Source organism: Amblyraja radiata, chromosome 7 (genome assembly GCF_010909765.2).
Source record: "Amblyraja radiata isolate CabotCenter1 chromosome 7, sAmbRad1.1.pri, whole genome shotgun sequence".
NCBI classification, from domain to species: domain Eukaryota; kingdom Metazoa; phylum Chordata; class Chondrichthyes; order Rajiformes; family Rajidae; genus Amblyraja; species Amblyraja radiata.
Genome location: NC_045962.1, coordinates 51,581,262 through 51,596,013, shown reverse-complemented (window position 1 = coordinate 51,596,013; position 14,752 = coordinate 51,581,262). Strand labels below are relative to the sequence as shown.

General features: G+C 42.1%; 1 protein-coding gene across 13 annotated transcripts in view; it reads left to right on the top strand.

Moving 5' to 3' along the window:
* abi2 (abl interactor 2) overlaps window positions 1–14,752 on the top strand; it is a 110,951-nt gene that overhangs the window by 77,706 nt on the left and 18,493 nt on the right. For 4 of the 13 annotated variants that reach the window (XM_033024494.1, XM_033024490.1, XM_033024493.1 and 1 more), the window contains 4 exons: window positions 138–262; window positions 2,667–2,894; window positions 7,860–8,036; window positions 8,667–8,753. In XM_033024494.1, coding sequence (XP_032880385.1) covers window positions 138–262; window positions 2,667–2,894; window positions 7,860–8,036; window positions 8,667–8,753 — 617 coding nt within the window. The remainder of the gene's footprint in view (window positions 1–137; window positions 263–2,666; window positions 2,895–7,859; window positions 8,037–8,666; window positions 8,754–14,752) is intronic. The other 9 variants (XM_033024499.1, XM_033024495.1, XM_033024500.1 and 6 more) reach the window with 4 other exon arrangements.

Sequence of the window (14,752 nt, the reverse complement as noted above, 5' to 3'; positions counted from 1 at the left end):
GAAGTGTTGATGTTGTCTCTATCTTCACAGATCCTTGTGACCTGTAGAGAACAGGATTGTGATTTTATTTGCAGAAGGCGAAAGGTCCCTGTGGCCCTCTGTGAGCACTGACTTGTGCTGTGATGTGTGTATTACAGTAGCAGTGGAAGCAGTGGGGGAAGCCACCCAAGCAGCCGCAGTAGCAGCAGAGAGAACAGTGGCAGCGGGAGTGTTGGAGTCCCCATTGCTGTGCCGACCCCTTCTCCACCTAGTGTGTATCCAGGTAAGGGATAGTCCAGGCAATGTGCCTCACATTTATTTTGTTGCGATCCATGGTCTTTAACATGTTATGATCTTTTTCCTTGCACTCGCTCTCGTGCTCTTTCTAATCCGTCCTCTTCCCCTTGCTCGCCCTTTCCTTCCTGTGCTCTCTTGTGGGCTCACAATCCTTGCTTTACCTCACAGGAACTGGCACTGCAACCTGCTGTCAACATTTTGGTTCATCTTAGTTTTTCTTTTCCTATTCGTTCAGCTTGGCCTCCCAATACTAACAAGCTTGGGGTCCATTCCTGTTTGGATGAAGTGGGTGGAAAGATTAAAAAATAAAGTGGAAATGTCAGCCTTGTCAGGCAACATACGTGGAGAGAGTGGTTGAGTGAACATCTCAGATTAATTACCTTTTGTTGGAAAGGTTGGGAGGTCACTGATCTCTCTTGTTAACTCTACTAGTATTGTCTGAGTGTTTGAAACATTTTCTGTTGTTATTTCAGATCTTAAGTATCTGCAGTGTTTCACAATTGTGTGGAATGATTTGCCCGGAGTAGAAAAATGTGCCAACCTGGCAAAACTGCAACACAGGCTGATAAGCAAAAGCAGCTTGAGCTAACCAATCCACACTAATGGATCAGATGAAAGCTCTGTAGTATGATGACATCACCTGTAAATAGCGGCTGATAATTAAGTAACTATTGAGGAAGAGAGTGAACCCCACCAAGTAACGACCAAAGTTGAGGCTGATGCATTTGAGCCCAACTTCAGTTATAAGTACATGATCCATGTTAGGTTCATTCAGTAATCCCAATTACAAGATCAGTCATCGGCCAATACAGTTCTTTCAGTTAAAAGAAAAAGTGGTTGAGAGCATTCACCTGCTGATGATGATGTAGACGACTTCCTGGGTGTGTTGTTGAAATCTTGTGCTTTAGAAGCAGGCGAGCTTCTAGCTCATCTTTCTCAAAGCAATTGTATCACAGATATCTACCCAACAGTGCAGGAAAGCCCCTCATCCACAAAGGTAGCACATATCCAACGATCTACTGATTACTCTCTTATCTTTTCTCAAACAGATGGAAGGTGATGTTAACAGTGCTCATAAGTAGGATTCGCTGGTATGAGTGCAGCTCTATCAGAACTTTGGAACAGTGATAATGTATACAGAATGAATGCAGCAGTTTGCAAAGGTTATTTATCATATAGAGGGATTTAGCATCCGAACAGGTCCTTTAGAGCACAAACCTGCACCATTAGGCACCTATTTGCATCAATCCTGATTGTACCCATTTAATTTTCCCATATTGCCAACAACAATACCTTTAGGACAATTTACGTTATGTGATTGTGAGAGTAGATTACCACAGGCCAACCACTATCTCGTGCTTGTGAACTTGATATTAGATGAAAATATGTTGTCAAGCTTCAATAAACTGACCAATATCTCTAAATTTCCATTTTGGTCCAATTTATAAACTGCTGAAGGGATGGAATTTCCTTCCTGCCCTCACCCTGCTACCCCTTGATCCTCATGTGTTGACCATCTTGGTGTATTTCTGAAGCCATTGAGAAATCTTGATGCCATTACCAAAATAATATGGTAGCACTTGTGCTGTTGGCCCTGTACTCAACTTGAAGAATTTCATTGGGGAGGGTAGAAACCGACATTTCAAAGCGGATTGTGATGGAATGTATTTAACTCTTCTATGCAACTACCTCCATCATTAGACAATAGACATTGGGTGCAGGAGTAGGCCATTCGGCCCTTCGAGCCAGCACCGCCAATCGATATATTCATGGCTGATCATCCCCAATCAGTACCCTCATTGCCATCCTTATTGGATATAACTCTGTGCTGTGTTGTCATTTCTGAACCCTGTCAACTTTTCAAGGGTGCCACCCTCAGCCTCCCTCCCCCTGAACCAGGTAGATGAGGTTGTCACTTCTGAGCACAATCTAGTGACTTGAAACTGAGTGTGGAGTTTGGCTGAAAGGGTCAGAATTTGTTGTGAAGATTCAGTGACTAAACCTGGTGCTGAAGTTCACATTGCCATTATTTGCCTTCAAGCAAAGCCACCTGGGTGAAATACATGCAGTAACCTTTGAGGAAGTATTTTGTAGTATCAGAACAGCAATTCAAGGTATGGCGAGCAGATTAATAATTGCTTGTTGATATCTGTGTACTGTTTGAAACGGGCCATCTCCTTGTATCAGACTGTCTGAGTTGGGTGGTATGACTTCAGAGTATCTGAGTAGTGAGTTTTCACTTGGTTTGTGCGTATTCCTTTCAAGAATATTGTTTTGTAATGATATAAGTATGATGCTTGCATGATTGGAACTTTAACTGCTCAATAAGCTTTCTTGTCCCAGCTAATATTCTCCTTTGTGTTAATCCTTCTTTTACACCCTCCCCTAAGGCTCGGCTGGTACCCCTCCACTCCCCACTACCCCTAATCCCACTCCAACCCCTGTTCCTGTTGCTCCTGCCTCTGCTCCAGTGCCTGCTTCAACTCAAGGTCCTGTTCCCTCTGCAACCCCTGCCCATGTTCCAATACTGACCCCAGACTCCATAGCAGGAGCTCAGCCCTTTGCTGATGGCTTCATAACACCATGTCTCCCTGCTGTCTCTTCCACTCCTACTGCAGGTGAGTCTGTCTTTCTCACTCTCTCGCTCTGTCAACACAGTTGTTTCTCAGGCAGTCTTGGAATAAAATAGAAATGCAACCAACCCAAATTGGCTTGAAAAGTTAATGCAGTGCATCCATTGCAAGCAGGATTGGGAGAAATAAAAACATACATTTCATACTTCTTAAAGGACAAGGATTATGATAGTGGTCAGAAAGAATAAGTGGACATTATTGAAACTGTCCCAGTTTCTGAGAAGCATAATCCCTGTAGAATCCTCCAGTTCAGAACATGTTTGTACTTTGCAGCAGATGTGGATTATGATTGGAATAAAACACAAGGGAAGCAGACTGTACTGCCCAAACCTTCCACATTTTCAAGAAGCAACAAGAGGCAAACTGCTGGAGACAGTTTCCGTGTCCAGTAGCATCTGTGGAGGCAAAGAGATGGTTGTATTTTGGTTTGACAACCTGCATCAGTCTTCCACAGATGCTGTCTGACCTGCTGAGTTCTTCCAGCAGTTTGTTATTTGGTGCATTTTCCAAATCTTGTATTTTCCACATTTTCAGTTCCATTCAAAATGTCTTGTTTTGGGCTTTGATCCCAGTTGTACAGAGCCTTTGTCAGACCAGATCCAGAATGTGGTATTCAGTTTTAGCCTCTCACCCTCTTGTAAAATCAATTAACTTTATTATTAATTCATTTAAATAATATCAGGGTTTAAAGAACTAATGATGTCAGGTTGCATCAATTTGGTTTATATTCTTTCTGCATCAGAAGGTTAAGGGTTGATCTAACTGAAAGTGAAAAATTATGCAAGAATATGATTGGCTTCATAAAATTACATAGATAGACAACGCAATGTCAGGCCATTCAGCCCATGTCTTCCACCATCAACATCTGAGAAGTCAGCATATTTTCATGAAACTCAAATGAACCTATTGTATAAATACAAAAAAAGATTAGCTGGGTATCTTGTGGTGAGTCACTCCTGTGGTGATAATTTCCATCATCAACAAGGCATGTTGGAAGCATGATGTAGTACTCCCATCTTAACTGGGTAGGTGCAACAACAACTCAAAGGTTGACTCCATCCAAGACAAAACAGCCAGCTTTATTCGCAATGATCCAACACCTAAACAATTCATTCCCTCCAGCACCAACAAATGTCGACTGTACTGCGGTTACTCAGCAAAGCTACTCTGACAGCAACCCCAAGCCCATATCCTTTAGCACTCAGAAGGACTGCATTCATAAACACATGGGAATATCATCACTGCAAGTTCCTCACATGTTGCACAACATCCTTGGGAATATATCCCTGTGTCTGAATCTCAGAAATTCCTAAGCAACAGAATTGCGGGAATACTTTCAATAGAAGGACAAATCAGTTCAATTAGGTGGCTCACCACCGTCTAAAAGGCAGTGAAGGACTGCATTGACGGTCAATGATTCCAAGAAGCATGAAAAATCAATATTTAATAAAATCTCATCAACATACCCCAGCTGTTCACTGTTCCTGAAGTGATTTTTTACTATTTGCTTCAATAGCCCTGTGTAGATCAAATCCCATATGAGCACCTTCATCTGAACATTTTGAATGTTCTGATTTCCCGCTTGATTTCATAGGGTCTATCTTAGATGGACGGCCACCTATTTTGCACTTCACATGTGGAAACTTTTTTTACTTTGTTTACATTTTAGATGGTTTAAATGCTCTATTGGATCACTATTTAGACTTTTTGTTAATAAAAACATACATGGCATAAGCCTCTCTTAATGTATTCCTGGATCTGTGAATCTCTTTTACCACTTTGTCCAGTATGTCTCAAGCCTTTATGAATTAGGAGAGCCAACAGTATACACCGCTTTCCAAATGTGATTGTAAACAATGATTGACTAGTCTCAGTTCTGTCCCTAGTTCTTAACCTCCTAATTCTTGGAGTTATTTTATTATTTATTAATTTGGCCTTTTTAACCTGATTGCAATTATTTAAGCATTAATATTTCCAGATCCTTCTTTCTTTATTCCCATTTAAATTCTTGTTTTGATAAAACATGACTTTTATATTTTTATTATCAACAAGTAATACCTCATTTATGCCTAGTGAAGACTATACGGGCATATGCCTGTGTCCGTAAGCATGAAGTTCACCAATGCTTCTCACTTGTGACTCATTCCCTAGCCCCACGATTTAAATTCAGTTTCACTCTTGGGTGATTTTCAGTTCCAGGTCAGGAACTGATTGTATTAGAGAATGTTTTACTTGAAAACATTCTACCTGTTGCTTCTCTGATGACCTAATCATTACCCATCCTCTCTGCTTTCTAAAACTCTTTGTCATCCATTCTATAACTCAATCCCTGACCCTGTATAATCTCACCTTATTCACTGATGTTTGATCATCCAGCTCACCGAAGATCACTTTTAAGAACAGATGAGTTACATCTCCGTTATATTACAATTTACTGTCATTCTAAAATCTATGCAAATATTTTTTTTGAGATAACGTGGATATGGAAAAACTGATTCCTCTGCGTTGCCTCCAGAACATGAGTTATAACCATAATATTAAAGCTAGGATATTCTGATATCAGGAAGCACTTTTTCCACCAAAGGTTGTAGGAAAATAGAATTATCTTCCCAAAACTGCTGAGAATATGGAATTCTCATACCTTCTGGGCAAAGGAGTTTAGTTTTTAGTTAGGTCAGCATAACAATTAACAATGGCAAATGGAGTTGAGGTACATGTTATAAATGAGAAAATCTTCAGGGGCTGAATGATCTCCCTTTGATCCAAAGGAGGTATCTCCATATTTCAAGGTATTATCAATGCCAGCCTCAGCACTTTGAAGTGTGGCTGGATAGTGATCAGAATCAGCTTTCCCAGTCATTGATTGGAGCAATGGTAAACTTTGTGCACTCTGCCTAAACCTCCCCAAACAGTAGATTTGGTCATTGAGAAGTGGGGCATCATATGAAATATGGAAGTGTCTCTGATATTATGCTGTATATTGTCACAAAAAGAAAAATTGCAGCAAAACTTCCATCTCCATTTATTGCCTCTCATTTGAGAATTAGACTCCATTTATTGGCTTCAGGAATTTGCAAAGTTTGTTGGTAATATCATTTGTACAGTGATGTTACCAGAGTCATAAAATAGAAATCCAGGATCTTTGCTGAGTAAATCTCTGCTGACGATAAAAGGTGCCTTAAAGGGCTATGAGGCCATGGATATAGAGAGCCAACGGCAAATAAAACCAACCACATAGCTCAGCCGCACCAACCACCTCATGGCTGGACCTTCCTCCAATCTTACCCCTCTGGCCAGCTAACCTTTACCATGCCTCCTGCCACTCCAGCCAGGCACCTCTCATATTACCTCCTGTCCATCTTCACATATCCCTTTAATTCAGATTCCCTCACTCCCCTGATCCCTCCGTCACTCGAAAGAAAGGAATTAGACAGTAGGACTTCAAAACCTATCCACATCTCAGTTGCAGTCTTGACCAACTTCAACGCGTTCCATCATACAAAAAGGCAACAAATCTGGGCAGCAAACTGACTATGTCCTCAACCATTTCACTATGTTTGGTCTGCCTGCTCTCCTTGTACACACTAAACATCAGAGTGCTGCTCTTCAATTTTCAAGAACTTTAGATTGCTTTATTTATAATTTGTCCACTTAAAAACTGCCTGAGAAGCAACTTTTCCATTACTTTTATTTGGCTGCATTGCAGTGTGTATGAATGAGGTGAGTCCTTCTAGCTAGTTTGTAGACCCGCTTGACTCATCTACACTGACTTACTGGATGACCTCTGCCTCGTATTGGACGTTTTATCTCTGGCAGAATTGAAGAGGGACCCAGATGATTTACATGTTGAGGGACGCATGAAACATCCAAATCCAGAATACCCAATGTCTTTGAGCTATACTTCATCCAACTTCTAATCCAGTGTTTTGTAGTTTAAATTCAGGGTCACTGCAGATCTGTTGATTTTTTTTTCTAAGGAATGATTAATGTTGATCAGGTTGACTTCTGACTCTTGGTATCCAATTCTTTTCCTTTCTGTTGTTAGATCTCAAGTCTCTGTTTTGAAATTTGTATCAACTGAAGCTAATTAAATTCTCAAAGTAAGGTATTCCTTCTGAACTAGTCTTGCAGTTTCCTTGTGTAGGAGGAACTACAGATGCTGGTTTAAACCGAAGATAGACACAAAAAGCTGGAGTAACTCAGTGGGACAGGCAGCATCTCTGGAGAGAAGGAATCGGTGACGTTTCGGGTCGAGACCCTTCTTCAGACTGGTTAGGGATAAGGGAACCGAGAGATATAGACAGTGATGGAGAGAGATAAAGAACAATGAATGAAAGATATTCAAAAAGGTAACGATGTTAAAGAAGCAGGCCATTGTTATCTGTTTGTAGGGTGAAAATGAGAAGCTAGTTCGAATTGGGTGGGGGAGGAATAGAGAGATAATGAATGCAGGGGTACCTGAAGTGAAATAAATCAATATTCATACCACTGGGCTGTAAGCTGCCCAAGCGAAATATGAGATGCTGTTCCTCCAATTTGCATTTAGCCTCACTTTGACAATGGAGGAGATCGAGAACAGAAAAGTCTGTGTAGGAATGGGAAGGAAAATTAAAGTGTCCTTGCAGAAACTTTTCTTCAATCGCAATCGCAGATAGCATTGAATTACACATAATTGGCTGCACAGACGAGTTGGCCTAATTACTTTGTGCTGAAATTACATGTAAGGCATATGCTTGATCGTTGATCTGCTTGTGTGTCAATCGACTTAGTGGCTTCCTACATTACAATGGTGAAGACCATTCAAGAGTATTTTGTAAGCTTTAAAGTTCTTGGGATGTTCTGAAAACCTAAAATATTCTGCATAAAAATATAAATTCTTCTTAATTGATTTTAAAAAATTGCTTCCTGCTTTAATTTCCAAAGTAACCTTTTCTTCCTCAACTGTTTCAGGGCATACCACCCAGTTCTACAGCATGAATCGACCAGCGCAACGGCAGAACCCTGCCACTATTGGGGGTTCTCTACCTGGCTACAGGCGCCCTCCTTCCTTGGCCTCACAGGCGAGTCTCCAGAATCAAGTCAACGGAGGGCCATACGACTGTCAGAACCAGGCAACTGAATCTGGAGGTAAAGTCTGCCTTCAGCATTACCCTTGATATCCCCACTCTGCAGGGTATTCTTGGGTCTTAGCATTTCAATAAAACATCAGTTGTCTACCAATCAACTCATGGTTAATGTTAGGACTGGGAACATTTTAGAGTTTAGGAATGCTGTGTAGCTGTAATAGGAATTAACTTCCATTATCTCCAAGCTGTTATGTTTCACGGTCTAACAGAATGCTTGAGCAGTGCCTTTAAGAGGCCAGACCAGCAGCTCAACTTTGCACCTGTGCTTCAGATTCCAGAGTACATATGAACACCATGGGAAATCATTTGGAACAGAAATAACACTGAAATGAGGGGGAAGTCAAATTCATGTAATATCTCTCAATCTTAAATGCAAATTTGTTTGGGGGAAAAAAGCAACGTGTCTACTGTTTTGATTGAAATGTATCTGCATGCAGTTGTTCTTCTCTGCTAACCTGGTTGAGAAGGCTTGGCATTTCCTGCTGGCTTTGTGCCTGGTGTGCTTTTACACGTAGGTTCAGCCTTGTCTTGCAAGCGTCGTTACTTGTTTAAATGTAAAAGTTTCTGTTGCTGCTTCTGACAACTTTGTTCCTTTTCTTTACAACCTTCCCATGTATGCTCTTGTATGCAGCGCCCCTCGCTCCGCCGCCACCTTCTATCCTGCAGGTTACACCGCAGCTACCATTGATGGGCTTCGTGGCCAGAGTTCAGGACAATAGTAAGTCCACTCTTTCCATTTTCTGAAAGTGGATGTTCTGCACAGCGTTGCATCAAGAGCAGCCAACCGTCACAAGAAAAATAATCAGCTGTTTGCCACAGTATTTGTAATTATGCACCCAGGCAAGGTTCAGAGGTACTGCGGGTGTTAAAACCTGGAACAAAGAACAGAATATTGGATGAACTCAGCAGGTTTAGCAGTATCTGTGGAGGCAAAGGATGGAGGGTGGATAATGTTGTGTCTTAATTTAAGAAGGGCTGCACGAAAAAACCTAGGAACTATAGACCAGTGAGTTTAACATCTGTGGTCACTAAGTCACCGGCGAGGATTCTGAGGGATAAGATGTATATGCATTTGGATAGGCAGGGGTGGATTAGGGATACTCAGCATGGTTTTGTATATGGGAGATCATGTCTCACAAATTTGATTGAGTTTTTTGAAGAAGTAACCAAGATGTTTGACAACGGCAAGGTCATAGACATTGTCTGTAAGTATTTCAGAAGGTAGGCTGCTCTGTAAGGTTAGATCACATGACATCCAGGGATAACTGGAACAGTTGAACAAAGGGGACTGTGAAGGCATGAGAGGGGAGCTGGCCAAGGTAGACTGGAAAGGGATCCTAGCAGGAATGATAGTGAAACAACAATGGCAGGAATTTCTGGGCATAATCCGGAAGACGCAGGATCATTTCATTCCAGTTAGGGATAGAATAAAACTAAAAGAAAAGATGTATAACACAGCAAAGAGTAGCCGGAAGCCAGAGGATTGGGAAACTTTCATAGGACAACAGAAGGAAACAAAACGGGTAATACGGGCTGAAAAGATGAAGTACGAAGGGAAGCTGGCCATATAAAGAAGAATATAAAGAAGTAAAAGCTTCTTTAGATATGTTACGGGAAAAAGAGTAACAAAGTCAAATGTGGGTCCCTTGAAGATAGACACGGGTGAAATTATTATGGGCAACAAGGAAATGGCAGAAGAGTTGAATAGGTACTTCAGATCTGTCTTCACTAAGGAAGACACAACCAATCTCCCAGATGTACTGGAGGACAGAGGATCTAAGAGGGGAGAGGAATTGAAAGACATTTTCATTAGGCGAGAAATAGTATTGGTAGGCTAATGGGACTGAAGGATGATAAATCCCCTGGGCCTGATGGTCTGCATCCCAGGGTCCTCAGGGAGGTGGCTCTAGAAATAGTGGACGCATTGGTGATCATTTTCCAATGTTCAATAGATTCAGTATCAGTTCCTATGGATTGGAGGATACCTAATGTTATCCCACTTTTCAAGAAAGGAGCGAGAGAGAAAACGGGGAATTACAGACCAGTTAGCCTGACTTTGGTGGTGGGAAAAATGCTGGAGTCAATTATTAAAGAGGTAATAATGGGGCATTTGGATAGCAGTAAAAGGATTAGTCCAAGTCAACATGGATTTATGAAAGGGAAATCATGCTTGACTAATCTTCTGGAATTTTTTGAGGATGTGACAAGTAAAATGGATGAAAAGGTGCCAGTGGATGTAGTGTATCTAGACTTTCAGAAAACCTTTGATAAGGTCCCACACGGGAGACTGGTGACTAAAATTAGAGCACATGGTATTGGGGGTAGGGTGTTGACATGGATAGAAAATTGGTTGGCAGACCGGAAGCAAAGAGTAGGAGTGAACGGGTCCTTTTCAGAATGGCAGGCAGTGGCGAGTGGAGTGCCGCAAGGCTCGGTGTTGGGGCCGCAACTGTTTGCCATATATATTAATGATTTGGAAGAGGGAATTAGGAGCAACACTAGCAAGTTTGCGGATGACACAAAGCTGGGTGGCAGTGTGAACTGTGAAGAGGACGTTAGGAGGTTGCAGGATGACCTGGACAGGTTGAGTGAGTGGGCAGATGCGTGGCAGATGCAGTATAATATAGATAAATGTGAGGTTATCCACTTTGGCGGCAAAAACAAGGGGGCAGATTATTATCTCAATGGGGTTAGGTAAGGGGGAGGTGCAGCGAGACCTGGGCTTCCCTGTACACCGGTCACTGAAAGTTGGCTTAAAGAGATTCTTCTGCAGTTGTACAGGGCTCTGGTGAGACCACATCTGGAGTATTGTGTACAGTTTTGGTCTCCTAATTTGAGGAAGGACATCCTTGTGATTGAGGCAGTGCAGTGTAGGTTCACGAGATTGATCCCTGGGATGGCGGGACTGTCATATGAGGAAAGATTGAAAAGATTAGGCTTGTATTCACTGGAGTTTAGAAGGATGAGGGGGATCTTATAGAAACATATAAAATTATAAAAAGACTGGACAAGCTAGATGCAGGAAAAATGTTCCCAATGTGGGGCGAGTCCAGAACCAGGGGCCACAGTCTTAGAATAAAGGGGAGGTCATTTAAGACTGAGGTGAGGAAAAAACTTTTTCACCCAGAGAGTGGTGAATTTATGGAATTCCCTGCCACAGAGAGCAGTGGAGGCCAAGTTGCTGGATGGGTTTAAGAGAGAGTTAGATAGAGCTCTAGGGGCTAGTGGAGTCAAGGGATATGGGGCGAAGGCAGGCACGGGTTATTTATAGGGGACGATCAGCCATGATCACAATGAATGGCGGTGCTGGCACGAAGGGCCAAATGGCTTCCTCCTGCACCCATTTTCTATGTTTCTAACTAGCTGCCTGGATAAAGAATTGGCGTCATGGAAGGAAGCAAAGTGTGGTGGTGGTGGTGGTGGAAGGTTGCTTTTTGGACTGAGACCTGTGAATCATGGTGTGCCTCGGGGATAGGTGCTGGGCCCACTTCTGTTTGTAGTTTATATCTATATCATTTTTCTGTACACATTTTTAATAAAATCCTTCCCCCCCCTCCCACCTCACTCATTTTTTCGCCTCCTGCTGGCCAGCGACCATAATGGCTGCTGCCGCCCGGCTCTCCTCCAACAACGCCGACATTTTTCACATTTCGCTAGCGACCGACATTTATCCCATTTCGCTAGCGATTTTACTTCCTCCACTCCCCCCTCCCCCCCCCCGGCCCAGCTCTGTCACCCTGGCCGAAGCCAAACATTGCCTGCTCTCCCCGCTGCTTTTCGCTGTCCTCGCTGGCTTGCACTCTCTGAAAATCCCGCGCGTCAACGGCCTGTTGGCCCGCAGGCGCATTGAAAGCGTACGCAGCATCTCGACGGGCGTACGCAGCGTCTTGACAGCGTACGCCAGCGTTGCGCAATGACGTCAGGCCGCCCCCTCCCCTTGCAACTGCGCGTTGCGGGAACAGACCCAACGGGTCTGCACTTGGTCTAGTTTATTTCTAAAGTAAGTGGGAAGATGGTTATTGAAAGTAACAACTGGATCTTGATCAGCTGGCAAGTGGGCTCAGGAATGGCAGTTAATTGTGACGTGTTGCATTTTGGGAGGTCAAACCAGGGCAGGACTTTCATGGGGAGTGTCATTGAGCAGAGAAATCATGGAATACACGGTTCCCTGAAAGTGGCAGAGAGTGTAGAGATTTATGAGGATGTTACCACAAAGCGTGGGCCTGAGCTAAAGGGAGAGATTGGGCAAGCTGGGACTTTATTCCTTGGTGTGCAGGAGGGTAAAGTGTGATCTTATCAAGGAGTATAAAATCATGAGGGGATTTGATAGGCTGAATGCACCAAAGTTATTTACCCAGGGTAAAAGAATCAATAACCAGAGTACCTAGATTAAAGGTGAGGGAAGCAAGAATTGAGAGGAACCTGTGGGACAACATTTTCACTTAGAGGATGGTAGATACAGTGCCCTCCATAATATTTGGGACAAAGAGCCGTCATTTATTTATTTGCCTCTGTACTCCACAATTTGAGATTTGTAATAGAAAAAATCACATGTGGTTTAAGTGCACTTTGTCAGATTTTAATAAAGGCCATTTTTATACATTTTGGTTTCACCATGTAGAAATTACAGCAATATTTATACATAGTTCCCCCCATTTCAGGGCACCATAATGCGTGGGACACAGCAATGTAATGTAAATGAAAGTAGTCATGTTTAGTATTTTGTTGCATATCCTTTGCATGCAATGACTGCTTGAAGTGTGCGATTCATGGACATCACCAGTTGCTGGATGTCTTCTCTGGCGATGCTCTGCCAGGCCTGTATTGCAGCCATCTTTAGCTTATGCTTGTTTTGGGGGCTAGTCCCCTTCAGTTTTCTCTTCAGCATATAAAAGGCATGCTCAATTGGGTTCAGATTGGGTGATTGACTCGGCCACTCAAGAAATGACAATTTTTTAGCTTTGAAAAACTCCTTTGTTGCTTTAGCAGTATGTTTGGGATCATTGTCTTGCTGTAGAATGAACTGCCGGCCAATGAGTTTTGAGGCACTTGTTTGAACTTGAGCAGATATGATGTGTCTATACACTTCAGAATTAATTATGCTATTACCATCAGCAGTTGTATCATCAATGAAGATAAGTGAGCCAGTACCTTCAGCAGCCATACTTGCCCAGGCCATAACACCCCCACCACCGTGTTTCACAGATGAGGTGGTATGCTTTGGATCTTGGGCAGTTCCTTCTCTCCTCCATACTTTGCTCTTACCATTAATCTTTGTCTCATCTGTCCACAAGACCTTTTTCGAGAACTGTTGTTGATCTTTTAAGTACTTGGCAAACTGTAACCCGGCCATCCTATTTTTGTGGCTAACCAGTGGTTTGCATCGTGCATTGTAGCCTCTGTATTTCTGTTCACAAAGTCTTCTGCAGACAGTGGTCATTGACGATTCCACACCTGACTCCTGAAGAGTGTTTCTGATCTGTCGACAGATGTTTGGGGACTTTTCTTTATCTATCAGCAGCTGTGGAGGTCTTCTTTGGCCTGCCAGTCCTTTTGCGATTAGTAAGCTCACCAGTGCTCTCTTTCTTCTTAATGATGTTCCAAACAGTTGATTTGGTAAACCTAAGGTTTGGCTGATGTCTCTAACAGTTTTATTCTTGTTTCTCAGTCTCATAATGGCTTCTTTGACTTTCATTAGCACAACTTTGGTCCTCATGTTGATAAACAACAATAAAAATTTCCAAAGGTGATGGAAAGACTGGAGGAAAGACCAAAGATCCTATAGCGAGCAAGATCGTCCACTCGACGAAAAAGACGTAGTACGGTCATGGGCAGATTCATGGGTAAATTTCGGCCCCATTTCCGTAACCGGCTTCCGTCTCCGCCATAGCGGAGCAAAGATACTAGTGCGGAGACAGAAGCCGGTTACGGAAACATCCTCGTAAAAATCAAACATCTTTGGTAAAAATCTTCTCATCTTCTTTCTGCCTATCTGCCTCACAATAAAAAGCAAAAAGATGCCTATGTTCCTTCCACAGCGTGTGGGAAGTCTGGCCCGGATCAGCACGGCTGGGACGACAGGGTAAAGTTGCGGGGAGGTTTGCAATGTATTTTTATGTAATGTTGGCCCTTGTCTGGGCCTTGTGCCCGAAATAAAGTTTATCATTATATATAAAAAATCTGGAAAATATATATGTGTTATATGATTATATACATCTATATCACATTCATATATATGTGTGTATGTGTGATATTTCCTACACAACCTAATCAGCTGAATAAAACCATCCTTAAATTATACATTGTTTTTTAATCTAGCTCAAAACAAATTTACATTTAGGTAATCCCACCATTACAGACAGATCTCATTCCATTCTCTGGCTATTGGGAAGACCAGACCCATTTTATTGTTGAAAAGCAATTCCAAAGACACAAAAAAACATGAAGGAACATTCCAATAGTAAAGCAACTGGAATCTTCATATTGCTATTATTTTACAAATACCGCCGTTGTGAACAGTGTGATTAGATGAATTACAGAGTGCAAGAGTAATACAAAAATCAACTCAAACACAGCACATGAGCCATTTAAAAAGAAAAACTTTTTAAAAGAAACATTAAAAAATACGATTAACAGAATCATAATTTGTTAACATATTAATCTTTAACAAAATTTAACAGAATTATGAATCTAACCCTATATCACACACGCAAACTG